This window comes from Halictus rubicundus, chromosome 6, assembly GCF_050948215.1.
Source record: "Halictus rubicundus isolate RS-2024b chromosome 6, iyHalRubi1_principal, whole genome shotgun sequence".
Taxonomy (NCBI): Eukaryota; Metazoa; Arthropoda; class Insecta; order Hymenoptera; family Halictidae; genus Halictus; species Halictus rubicundus.
The window spans coordinates 19740967-19754298 of NC_135154.1; the positions used below are offsets into that span (position 1 = coordinate 19740967).

At 41.3% G+C, this 13332-nt stretch overlaps 1 protein-coding gene across 1 annotated transcript; it reads right to left on the reverse strand.

Moving 5' to 3' along the window:
- Positions 1-593: 593 nt before the first annotated feature.
- Positions 594-12663, reverse strand: Awh (LIM/homeobox protein arrowhead). Its single transcript, XM_076789226.1, has 5 exons — positions 12491-12663; positions 2740-2957; positions 1830-2078; positions 1235-1408; positions 594-670 (listed from the first exon to the last, which is right to left on the reverse strand). Exons 1-5 carry the CDS (start codon positions 12661-12663, stop codon positions 594-596), a joined length of 891 nt encoding a protein of 296 aa, XP_076645341.1.
- Positions 12664-13332: the final 669 nt, after the last annotated feature.

Below are 13332 nucleotides of genomic sequence, written 5' to 3' on the forward strand. Positions count from 1 at the left end.
AAAACGTATTAACACGTTGACTGCAATACATCGGTCATATACTTGAGTGACACTAATCTCCAAGTAGTTTTTATAAATAATTTCTTATCGTGACATACTCTAGTAAATTAAATTTCTATGTTACCAAAGAGTCGAAGCACTTTTATATTAATTTTGTGCGAATTTTTGGATATCGAGGTTCGACGGTCAACGTGTCAATAACTATGCCAATGTTCTTGCGCTACACCTTCCAGAAAGAAAAAGAAAATTCGATCAACCCATGGGACAACCTAATTAAAATACGCGAAAATTAACGTTTCAGAAACGTGTCTTAAATTAAAACTTTGAACCTTGAACCGCGCATCGCGTTTCAACGCGAGCTTTTTGATTTGTGCATCAAATGCTCGGTGCACCGAAAGAAAAATTGGTTAAGATCTAAATTTTAAGAAGAAAAAGCTCGCGCGGTTTAAGATCCGAAGGTTCGCTAGCAGCTGGCGCTAGAGTTTCGTCGATAAATTAAATTAAACGAAAGGGGCCGACGCTTTCACCGGCTTGGCGGAGATTCTAACGCGATTATGCGAATATTTACAATGCTGCTAGGTCGACAGCGGCGATTAGACCTCGTTCGGCATCGACAACATCATCGAATCCTGCGAGAGCTCGTCCATCGACTGTTCCGAGCCTGAAGACAGAGTTGACGGGGTTGCGATTGATAGTAGACCTTTTCAAAGCAGAATTTTCGGTTCCATTTCGTATACTATTGCCTGATCGATTGCCGTTCTTAATCGGTTTAGATAGATCTCGGTTTAAACACAATTTTTGCGAACGTTCTTTGCTAATTATTATTCTTAGTTTGCTAAAATCATTTCACTGTTGCTTCGAGCGCATCTTATCAAGGTATACGACGTCTTAGTAAAGACAACTGTTCATACCTTTCGCCCAAATTAATTCTTTTTGCAGACTGTTTAATAAAGGCATTTTTAAAATGACTGCCGAATTACGTTGATGGTTTCGAAGAACAGAAAGGAATCAATTTTGCGAATGCTACTCCGTTCCATTAAAATATCTGTAAGGGTTGATTTCGATTCGTTCGCGTGTTTAATTGTTTTTATTTGTTTCGTAATCGAAGCATTTTTTAAGACGTGTTCACTTTGAAGAATAAATATACGTTCATGTTTTCAGAAAATATCAAGAAAATCGTTCCGAATCGTATGGAAGGGGATCGAAATCGAAAGTAAAGAGATGATTCCCTTACCATGATTATGATAAATCGAAGGCGTGGGACTCTTGCACGTAGCAGGGCTGAGCTGCGGTTGCTGCTGGCCGTGATGGTGTTGCTGTTGATGTTGAAAGGAATAAGTCAGATGTAAATTGATGTGCCGGCCGAAATCGCCCGTAGACGCGGTGGAATTCGGAGGTGATTGATGAACTGTAACAGTAAATGCCGATGCTTAACACCGGACTGTCGTAACTTCCAATATTTCGTGATATTCGGCCTGTCGTGAAAAATCATTTGTTTCATTTTTAGAAAGCTCCGAACGCTATGTGTATCCTATACTCGGACCAACTCGTTCCGACTTCGAACAACCGTTTTTATTCAACTTAGAAACTTTGTCTGGTCGAAGCATAAATTTTACTATGTTACTCGAACAAAATTGAATAATTTCGTCTGTGTAGATCAATTTGTCCGAAAATGAAATATCTAGAACGAGTCTACTTTCCTCGCTGCTTCAAATTCACTGAACTCGATCGAAATTTCTGTTCTTTCGCTATACTAGCCTGCACAGATCGGACTAACCGCGTACGAGTCGAGTGTTAGAAAGCTGAAAGAAAACAAACGCAAGAAGTACCATGTTGCCCTTTCATTTTGCCCGTGTGCAGATGCTTCTTCTGCCTCGCCCTAGAATTCTGGAACCAAACCTGCGTAACTCTTTTGCTGAGCCCCGTCACATGCGCTATCCTCTCGAGGTCTTGGCCGTCGGGGTTGCTGTCCAATTGGAAGTTCGCTTGTAGAACCGAGAGCTGCTCCTCGGTGAAGGTGGTCCTCACCCTCTTCGCCTTGTTACCGCTCTTGTGGCCGCTTTCGGAGTCACCGCCTTCTGCGAAAGTAGCAATTAGGGGTGTCCCACCATCGCGGATCTCTATCTTTTGATTCGCACCGTTACGCAACGCGGGCAAATCGTCTAGTGCGAAGCCGGCCCGGCGGCGGGCTACCGCTTTGCGTCTAATTACAATCGTTATGATAGTTTAGTTATTATATGACAGTTTTCCTTCGTCGATAACAGTTATCGCGGAGGATCCAATCTTTTGCACACCAATAACTGTTACTTCTAACCAAAAAGTAGAAAAATCGATATTTTTTAATCATTTGGTTCGACGAATTTTTTCCTTCATAGTTTGTGTAGATTATCTTAAATTTCAATAACGATCAACTTGTTATTCATGATTTTTATCGTAGAAAATTTTAGAATAACTGTTATTTTTGGTCCCCGATTGTAATTTTTAATACTGTCTTCTCCAATACATAATCGAATAGAACGAAAAAATGGATTAGTCGATTGGATTAGATTGATTTAGCCATCCTTCCACACAAGAATTTGAAATAAAAATTTACTTGGTGAAATCATGGAACTGTTTCTTAAAACGTGGACAGCATCGATTTAGAACGTCTTTAATGAAACGTTTGCAATTGTTTGACGTGGGTGTTTTCTAATGAATCGATCACGGTCTCGGATGCAACAAGGGTACGCATAGTCTCACCATCGGAGGAAGTGTTGTTGCCTTCGACGACGTCCAGATAGTGAGCCTTACAGAGCAACCTGGCATCCAAGAGAGCGAACTGTTCACCTGTGGAAAGTTGACGGGAACAGGCGTCGCAAGCGAAGCAGGCTAAATGGTACACCCTTTCTCGAGCTCTTCTTACCCAATCACCAGCTCCCACACTACGCCCACACTTCGCACACTTTGCGCCAAACGTTCTGTAAATGTAAACACACGCGAACATACCTATCAGTAACCTTAGAAAATCGGTCACCACTTTGGCTGTGTAACGTTTAACCAACCGTTCTAGGCCGAACGTTCCGATCATTTTATTTGGCTAGACACACTTGTGAATTCAGCAGTCTAGCTGTTAGAGTCAAAATAAATGCACTGTCTGATCATCTTGAAATGTTCCTAACAAATTTTAAAACGTATGATAGAAACTTTTTATTTTGACATGTACATAGATATATTTAGAAGAGAAGTGGAACAAGATCTCCATGTTCAAAATTGTTTATGTATAGAAGCAACACAACAAACAAAAAATATAATTTTTATGTGCATCACTGTGTGTCGCATGGAAAATGTCGAATGCGCAACAGAAAACAGCTCTTTTTGAATTTCACTTTTCGATTTCTGTTTCAGGGATTATTTTCGTAAACCTAAAGGAATTCTGGAGTTTTTCCAGAGTAGTCCGATGACAAACGACGCGGTCTCATGCAGGAAAATCAGAAGCGATCGTAAAGAATCCGCACGCACGCAGCACGCGGCCACCTGCGGCAATGGCGGTCATAAATTCCACGATGGAAGCTCGCCGAAGGATTTAGCTTCCAGGACGTCTCACTTCCTAACGAATGTATCCGGCAAAGTGCCGACGACGATTCCCCGTTGGCCTCTCTTCGTGTTCGGGGTGTCGATAAGAAGCCAAGTATCGACTTCTTTTCGCGTCGAGAAACTTCTCCTACACAGCCGGAAAACTCGCGCCGATTTCCTGATGGAATTTATTCATGGCCGCCATTAACGATTGCGGATAGAGAACCATCGCGTGCAGAACCGCGATATTAATTGTTAGAGCCTCGGAGAAGGTATACCGCACGTCCGATACGCCACTTGCACCGTGTAAAAGAAAATCCAGAAATGCACGCGCGGCTCGCACAAATTGATCTAATCTTGTCTGTGGGCTGCGACCGATTCGCAAATTGCGATTTTTTGGGGGAGTCGTTGTGGAGAGGATTCTATGGAGAAATCTAGTTGCCGTTCGTATAGGTAAATGGAGTTGTAACATCTTGTCTGTATGGCTGGTTTGCGAATTGCAATTTTTTATGAAATTGTTCGAGGGGGGACTATTGAAAAACGCAGTAATTCATACAATTATTCATGTACTTTTTGAATAAAAACTGTGAAGGAACAAGTGCAATTGCAATTTTCAGTGAAATTTTCACGGAAAAGAAATTGGAATTTTTATAGGACTTCTCTGACAGATAAAAAGTAAGTTAAAACTGTGTTGAATACTGTTGAACTTTGTATTTCATTTTTTGGTTGAAAATTGTTGGGAGGCACGGATGCCAAAAGATTTTTATTTTACGCAGCGACTACGATATCGTTAATCCCATTGTTTCTTAGCAGGGTGGCGATTCCTCGCGATTAACGCCCACGAAGTCTAGGTCGGGATTAGAATTTGAAGCGGGCAGACGTCAATTGTAAAATTCTTTTAGCATCTCGTCCGCGAGGAGACACGAAAGATGCGTTCGTCTCGAAAGCAACGGAGTATTATCCCTGCGGGAAGCTTCTTATCTACAGTCGTGTCATTGTCTCCGCGTTGAGGATGAATAAAACCTGCTATCTTACACGATCTGACTGTTGTAACGGCTCTAAAGAACGGAGACGAAAGAATTGTACGTCTACTCACCGATGAAAACTGACATTCAATGTTCATGCTCAGCTGAGAATGAAAACTACATTTTTGCAGGAAGGCGACAAGTATCGTACCATTAATCCCTTGCACTACAACATCGAGTGACGAAGATTTCGAACAGAATCTACCAAATGTATATGTCATTGACCCTTAACGCTCGAATGGCGACTATAAGTCGTTACTAAAAATTGCTATATCATTATTCAAAATGTTTTTTACGTCATTAAATTTGTTTGTATTTGATCAGTTACTAAAGATTTCAGTGTTGTACGAGTAAATTCCACCATTTTCGTATGTCTAACATGAAAAAAAAAAAATATATAGAAGGGAAATATTCTAGGTAGGAAGAATGTTTCGATTTGCAGTCAGAATAGCTTCGGGTGCAAAGGGTTAATTTCCTGCGAATCCAAATAAAATTTCTCTTTGTCGCTATCGATATAGAGAGCACGTACATAGACGTACAATAAATACAAAGTTCTTCTTCCAGAAATTCATGAACGACCAAGAAATTTGAATCACTGCAACCGTAAAATAAATCGTAGTGCAAGAGATTAAGAAACTCAAAAAATGACATCAAAAATTTGTTCCGGAATTTTTCTGGAGCTACAATAAAGATTGAATCCAGTAGAGTCAGTAGGGACACCACCCTCTAGAATGATGCACTCTTCAGCACCAGAAAGCTTCGTTCCAGGTCGAACTAAAAATCGAATAACCTTCGTCCTCGGGGCTCGAGGGGTGTGGCATTAACGCTTTCAAAAGGTGGTGCCACCTAATTTCTCAACTTTGTCGCGCACAATCAACGCCATTAGCATCGGCGATAGCTCTCGGGTAGCAAAGATCGGTCTCGGAATGTTCTCTCAATCGGTGGTTGTCGCGGGAAATGCGACAATTCCGTGATTCTACGCGGGCCATGGTTTCTGCGCGATGCAATGGGGTGGTGGGGCCACCGGGGTAGTCGCGTGGCCCCATAAGATATCCTCGATTCAGCGACTTGCCGGAGGAGGAAGAGGGAGGGGAGCTATGGGGCCCCGCGAACACAGCCCGTATAAACAGCCTAGCTGGATCGTCGCCAGAGGAACCGGACGAGGAATCGGGATGCACTTTCCGTGTTCATGAATATGATAATGGGCTAATGGCCACTAGTCGTTGTTTAATTACCGGGCCGCTGCGCACACAACCGACCACACCGGACCACAACCTCTCGGAGTCACCGTCCCCTGGGCCCCTTTCGGCCCCTTTCGGCCCCTGGGGGCCCCCGGGGCTTGTCGATGCACTCGGATGCAGTTACCAGGGCGCAGGGGCTCTCGGTGCACCCGTAACACCCACCTTTCCAGCCATTCATCTGGCCCGTGCGTGCGTGTGTCGTGTACCCTGCTCGTGTCCTACCCGCTACACGGCTACTGTTTACACCGTAAAGGCGTAGCTCCGGAAGATTTTTAGACGGAACCTCTCCGGGCCCCTCGAGCCCCTTATCCTCTCGTCCCTTCGGGCCCTTTCACCCACGAAGAAGTGGAACTTGTTGGACTTTCAGCGAGAATTTCAGCGAATTAGAATTCTTAGACCATTCAAAGCTTCTCTCATCTTCATTTTTACCAAATGATTTTAGGGGATGCGAAACCGAACTCGTCGGTCTAATAATTATTACAACGGATCTTTACGCAAATGCTGAATTTCCTGGTTTGTTTTATAAAAACCAGGATGAGGAGCAAGTGCAATTTATCAATTTGAAAATTCCTTATGGTAACCATACAGCAGAGGTATCATTAATGTTTGTTACTACACGTGTTTTCTTGTATTTTAAGAATCTGCACATACTATGAATTCATAAAGATCCGCAGTCTACAAATTATTGTCTGTCACTGAAAATCACGACAGGGAAGCGCGATGCAGAGACAATTATATTTCTTCTTGCTGACACACCGATTCGTTGTTCGAAGCAAAAGAATATAAACATTTGAAAAAAACAAAAAAAAAAAACATTGAACACGATTCTTCGTGCAATCTAGTATCTATAACAACGATCGTTTCGTTTAATTCTTAGCGGATGCCTAATTGTCGTGAGTTTCATAACTAGATTAGAATTGCATTGACTGGTTACGGAAGAGGTAGATGAGAATAGAGTATTGTCCGATAGAATGATGAATGGAGGGAATATATTAAAATGATAGAATACGATCACAGATTTCGATCATAGGTACTATCGCGCGAAGAGATAGTGGGAGAGTACGGAAGGACCTAACAGGCTGAGTATAACATGCGCCACTGGAGATCACTTTCCAAGACGAGAGAGCCAAGTTTCTCTTCCCTGGACTTTCCTCCCTTCCTCTGCGGGCACTTTCTATTATAATAGAATTCTTCGTCTCCTTCATTGTTCGTTTCTTCTCTCGGTTGTTCTTCGTTGTCGCGTCTTTTAAACGACTGCCTTGGAATTGTGTTGCGAAAGCGAACCCTGGGCGAAATCACCGCGATAAAAGAATCCTAGAGAACTGCCACGCAAATAATAATCTCATAGAAAATACAAAATGCTAATCTTCACATCCATCTCTGATAAGTATTGTCCACTTATTTTCGAAATTCCTGTCACATTTTTATTTCTGCTTCCATCACTCTAATCTTGTTGATCTCTGACTTCCATTTTCTTTGATAGATTTCTGAATTTACTAAACAGGTAATAGTTTGGGTTACCAAAAAATTAGAATTTACACGAAATGCTTGTAACCCTGGGTCAGAATGGACCGGATCGTGAACCATCCTATTGTTAGTACAACAATAATGTCTACTCTCGAACAAATAATATTAATTGAAGTTTTAAGTAGTTTGCTTTCGGTAGTTTATTCAAGTAAACAAACAGATGGTTTGTTTTATAGATAGATATTCATGACAATTCTACTAATTCCTACAACAATGATATTATTTTTTCAACTAATAAAATTAGTTTCAGTTTTGAGGGTCGAGGGAGAAACGAGATTTTTTAAATTGCTTTCAACCCTCATGAAATACAAAAGTATCTTATGCTACTTAAAAAATTGCCGGTGTATCATAGATTGATGTTCACAGAAATTCCACTAATTCATACAACGATAAAGACTATTTTCCACCCATTAAAATTGGTTTCGAAGGATCGAGGAGTCAACGCGACCGTATTAATTGCTTTCGACCCTCATAAACTGCACAGTAGTCTATTCCAGTTATCGGAAAGGGTAGTTTATCGATCTCCAAGCTGGCGTTTGTTTCTCACCGCGCGCGGAGCATGATCACAGCCGTGTTCGCGTGAATGGTCGCAGAAATAATTCGTACTTCGACCGGGAGAGCACTTTGCAGAGTTAGATAAGGCGTCGCGCACGAACGCGCGTTTACCTGGAAGGTGGCGAGGGGTATACCGGTCGCCGTTGCGACAAATAAATGAGTCGAGGACCCCGAAGCGCGAGCTGTAACTCCGAAGAGTATGTTTGCGTGTACGTAAACCCGCGGAGTGCGTCGCTCCAAGAGAGGGATGCGCCACGAATAAGAAGAAGAAAAAGAAACGAGACTCGCGGATGCAAAGAGGAGAAACGGACTGCGATAAGAGAGAAGTGGAAGAAAAGCAACGGAAGAGAAGAAAGAGGGAGAGAGAGAGGGAGAGAGAGAGAGAGAGAGAGAGAGAGAGAGAGAGAGAGAGAGAGAGAGAGAGAGAGAGAGAGAGAGAGAGAGAGAGAGAGAGAGAGAGAGAGGAGAGCAGTGGCAGCTGCGAGACGGGCGCAAAATGTTCGGAGAAATAAATGAAAATGGCCGACGCCGGAGAACGTCGATAATACTCGTGAGAAATCAAGAAGTAGTGCGAAAAATAATATTTTACATCTTGTCCCTTTAGAGACAAACAATGCTTCAATATATGTATTGTTTTCATATTTTTATTATATTATTATATATATTTCTTTAAAATGCCAAACTTCGTTTAAGGGCTGCTCTTCGTCAGATTGTACATAAAGAGGTCATTTCTAGGAATTTATTGCAAGAAAACTAGATGATATACAGGTGTAAACTTTTTTGGAATGAGTTCGTACATGATTCAAGATTATATAAAAATTTTTGTTTCTCACCATATCTTATAGTTTTTATTATAAATAGCGGTAGCTGACTGGTTGATATGAGCATATTAAAAGTACAAAGAGCATAGTTCCTACAACAATTCTCTCCAACTAAAAAACCAGAAAATCCTTAAACAATAATAAATCACTAAAAATTTCCTATTCTTGTTCGATCGGATGAAACATATGTCCTTCTCGATTTGTTTCCCCTTTTCCAATAACCCAGCGCTGCATCTCGAATCCCCGTTTAAAAATTGATGAGATTGAAATGAAAATGGTTGGGCTATTTTATGTGGATGCACGCTAATTGAATTTAATAATCGTCTATCGAATATTTTCCCAAAGGGGTGTTGTTACAAATGGTGTGGAGGCTCGGATATTTTCATAGAGAAGAAGGCCACGAAAGCGTACGTACAGATGATCGAAGAGCTAAAGAAGCCACACGAAGTGACTCGTCGATTATGGCACACAGGCAGAGTCGAAGTCGAAGTCTTTCCGACGTGTTTATCCAACTGTCAATCAAAACGTGGACCGGTCACCTGGCTGTTGCACCGGCCTGTCTAAATCACGTATCGTGATATCCGATCGTGAAACGCGATCTGTCTACATTATCGAACGCGGAAATCAATGTTCCCCATACGAGAACACCGTAGAATCCCGTTTACCTCATATTGCCCTTTGCGATTCAAAATTTGTGCCAAGGAACCAACATTTCTGCAGAAAATAATCTCGAAATCGTAAAACGAAAACCTTCTGGCAGCAATTAATCGTACACATTGCAAATATCATTCCAGCACTGTATCTATGAAATGTGCATTAAATTGGCTAACTGTTGTACACGATATGAAATGTCCGATTTTAGAATGCAAATGGTATGGTGCATTTTGGTGAAGAAATTCTATTGAGACGACAAGCTTGTAAATGAACAAAAAATTCAATTTTTGCTGCAACATAATTAAGAAAATTTGAATTCATTGCCGGAATATGTTCTCAATGGTGCCTGTTTTGTTGAATAGAGTATTCTAGAGTTGAATAGAGTAGCGATAATTTTTTTATGACTAAATGAGATTTAGCGGTCACCTTGATAATTGTATTTATTGCGTTCTTTAAGGATTTTGATGTCTTTTCTCGTCTCTGGAACCGAATGGTGGTACCAACGTCCTGGCGAAAGGGTAACCGTGGATGTCATACAAGTATCGAGATTTTCCGGGACAATGGAAATAATTATCACGGATGTATTGAAAGGCAACGGAGAGTTTTTTTTTTATTTTTTTTTTTTTTACAAGGTCCGTCCATGGAATTTCGCAAGCGAAGTCGGCGTTCTCCTGTGAAGACACTTGCCGGATTTCTTCAGGGGCCTGTCTTTGAGGAGTCAAAGTCGTGTATGCGGGAGGTCTACAGGAATCCGCCGCGTAATTTTTTTGACTCATGCTTTTCGCCTCGTAATGCTGGCTTACGATGACCCGGTCGACAGGATCCACGACCCGTAGACTCGTCGACAACCGACTCCGAAAGAACCGAAGCCACCTTTTCGATCTACGCTCCCCTGCCTTCCGTGATAAATGATCGGCAACCATACTCACCGGTCCCAAAGGGACTCGCGAGGAAACGGGGACATCGCTTGGACACGCATCCCTTCCATTCGATCGTCTCGTACAATGTGATTTAATTAATAACATTCCTCTGGTCGCGATTCATCCGATATTAGGCCTCCTAATAAGTAAACTAATCGTTTCGAGTAGTATTTATACACTTTGAACTTCTAAGAACGAGCACAGAATAATTTTTAAAGATGTCTGACAAGTTGTTCGTCTTCTGCGGAGCATTGATTTTCATTTTGCTTCTATGGATTAGCTATTAACAATTTTATATTTGCGTAAAGATACACTGTCTACTATAGGCACTTTAAGAATCTCTGCTGTGCTTAATATTCTGTTTTAGCATATTATTGGTAAATAATTGATATAAGAAAAATTTGTATGCACAACTAAAAGTGCATTACATGTTACAAGTTACATATTTATTGGTTTGTCTTTATTTTATCGAGTAAATAATTAATTGCACCGTTTAAGTAGCTTCTAAACTAAAGAAGTTACGTTTCTTAAAAAATTTGGTGATTACGTTTAATATTTTACTGGAGTAAATTTTTCTTCTCTAACCACGAGATTATACAGGTTTCTCGAGGATGTTCTTAAATATTGCCATAACTGTTACCTTCGGAGAATGATCGATGAACGAAACGATCATCTTGAACATTATCGACCCTAACAGAATCTTTTCCATGTTCCAGCAGAAAACCCACCATTACGGACAATTTGTCGCCACTGTTTAAACATTACAAATTACCCAGAAATCGTTTTGCATCGCGACAGAAGCAGGAAGAGCGCCCCAGTATCATAATTAACGCACCTAGTTGCAACTCGAGCCGGCAGCAATTGCAGCGAGGTGCCAGCAAGGAATGAGATGCATAAATTCTACGGCAACGCACTCGTGGTAATTGCCACTGTGTCGTCAAAGATCTACGTTTTCTCTGACCACGGTCTACCAGATCGAAACAGATTCGATTAACCTGATAAACCACGAACGAGAAAGTGAACAAACTTCATATTTATTAACACTATACTAGATCGATCGGTCGTAATGATAAAGCATTGTAAAACTAGGGCTACCGTGTTTATACGTTATCGATGTGATACGAGTAAATACGATAGCATAGCGGTCACAAGGGATTAGACTGTAAAAGTCCATTCTCTGATTAATAAGACTGAAACGACGGATTGCGCCGCTGTGACAACCTGTCCGGGATTTTTCAATCAGTGGTCGTAAATTAACGTTAACGTGTCTATGAACTGGTCTCCGGGAATTTTTATTATTCGCCGGTTTATTAACATATTGGACGCGATTTGCTCCGAGCTATGCATATTTATCGTCAATTGAAAACGAAGTACTTTCGGATTTAGCAGATTTAGCGATTTTTACTGTGCTTTGTAATATTCTTGTTCGCGAAGTATTAAATTTTGTTTTAACATTATGATCGAATCAGAAGGTACTATAAGGTAAGGTTTGGGGGAGTATCGTGATAATTATCGAAGCAGACGGAAGAAAAGCCAATAATAAGCAGAGTGCGATTTTCTCAAGAATCGTAGACGTTCAAGACAATTATAAAATAATAGAAAATTTAAAATATACCATATCCACACCGTGAAGCATAAAGAATCTATACAGACTACATCATTACCTGTGTACAAGGTATAGACATGGGGGCGCGTCAGGACAATTATTGAAGCAGCTATGTGGATCAAGCAACGGTGGAGAATATATTTTAATGACAGGATTAAATGGAAGAGAAATAGAAAATACTAGAAAATCTAGAAGATAACATAGCCTTTCTATAAGGCAACGATTTGGAGGCGTGTCAGGACAATTACCGAAGCAGCTGGGAGATCATCCAACGGTAGAAGAGCCTGCAATGCATTTTCACGAGGAAGAGTAGGTCAGTGAAAATAAAATCGTAAAACGATAGAAAATAAAATAGTAAAAATCCGAAGAATATCAGAGAATAAAACAATAACAGACGGTAAAAAGATGGTAAAAAGTCTAGGGGACAGATTTCAACAGATACTGGACCGTCAGAAAGAACTGCAAGTCTTTAACTTGGTCCGCTTTTTATCCCAAGGATTAATGTCCTAACCTTCGGATTTGGAACACTTGGAAAGTCGAGGTTTCCGGATGGGTAAAAGAAATGGTAAAAATCGTAATGTTCTCTTACAGCGCATAGTCGTGCTTGCAGTAGAGTCGCATTCCCTTCAGAAAGCAGGAGTGTTGATCGTGTAGAGGCCTGGCACAGGCGCAGCATCGAAGACACCTCGAGTGCCAAGTTCGACCGCCGACGCAGAGAACGGTACGTTCACGGACACGTTCCCCGCAGCCGCCACACTCCATCACACTCGGGGACATTTCCGGTCCTATCAGACCGCCAGTGGTTTCAGGGGCACCGAGGCTCGAACCGGTGCCTTCGCAGACGCTGTCACTCGTCATGTCCTCCACTTCCGTCTGTAACACCAAAGAGAAACCTCATCGTCGCTTCTAGAGAGCACTCGGACCACGTGAGTCATCGAGACACACTTCTTAAATTATTCTTTCTTCGTTGAAAAGAGAAGAATTCAAGAACACATTTTATCACCTGTGTGACGGAACGAATCTTGTATTTTTAACAGGAAAAAAATGGTACTTCGCGTTCGATCTAGGAGACTGAACCAAAGTGGCATTTTTTCTTTGTAAATTGTGGTCAAGGTATAGCAATTTTGATTTTGTTTGTGTAGATTGTAAAGAACATGTTTTCACATCTGCGTAAGAGAACGAATTTTGTGTTTCGAACAGGAAAAAGATGGTAGAGGTATTAAGTAACACAAAATAGAAGTGTCTATTTTGAAGTTGTCTGATTGTAAGGAGGCTGATTCTGTGCCTCTTTCTGAATTGTTTAATGTATTATCGTTTTGCTAGGAGGTCAACGTTTAGCTGCAGGGTTTCCAACGCACTGTACCGTGTCACTCACCGAGTCGCATACAAAATTCTGCCAGCGAACTATCGGATGTTCCTGTCACGAGAGCA

Excerpts from the sequence above, each read along its gene's own strand:
- Awh (XM_076789226.1), bottom strand. The coding sequence starts at position 12,663 with ATGGAGTGTGGCGGCTGCGGGGAACGTGTCCGTGAACGTACCGTTCTC. Across the intron at positions 2,079-2,739 it reads CAACAACACTTCCTCCGATG|AAGGCGGTGACTCCGAAAGC; the intron begins GTGAGACTATGC and ends CTACTTTCGCAG. Across the intron at positions 1,409-1,829 it reads CAAAATGAAAGGGCAACATG|TTCATCAATCACCTCCGAAT; the intron begins GTACTTCTTGCG and ends TTACTGTTACAG.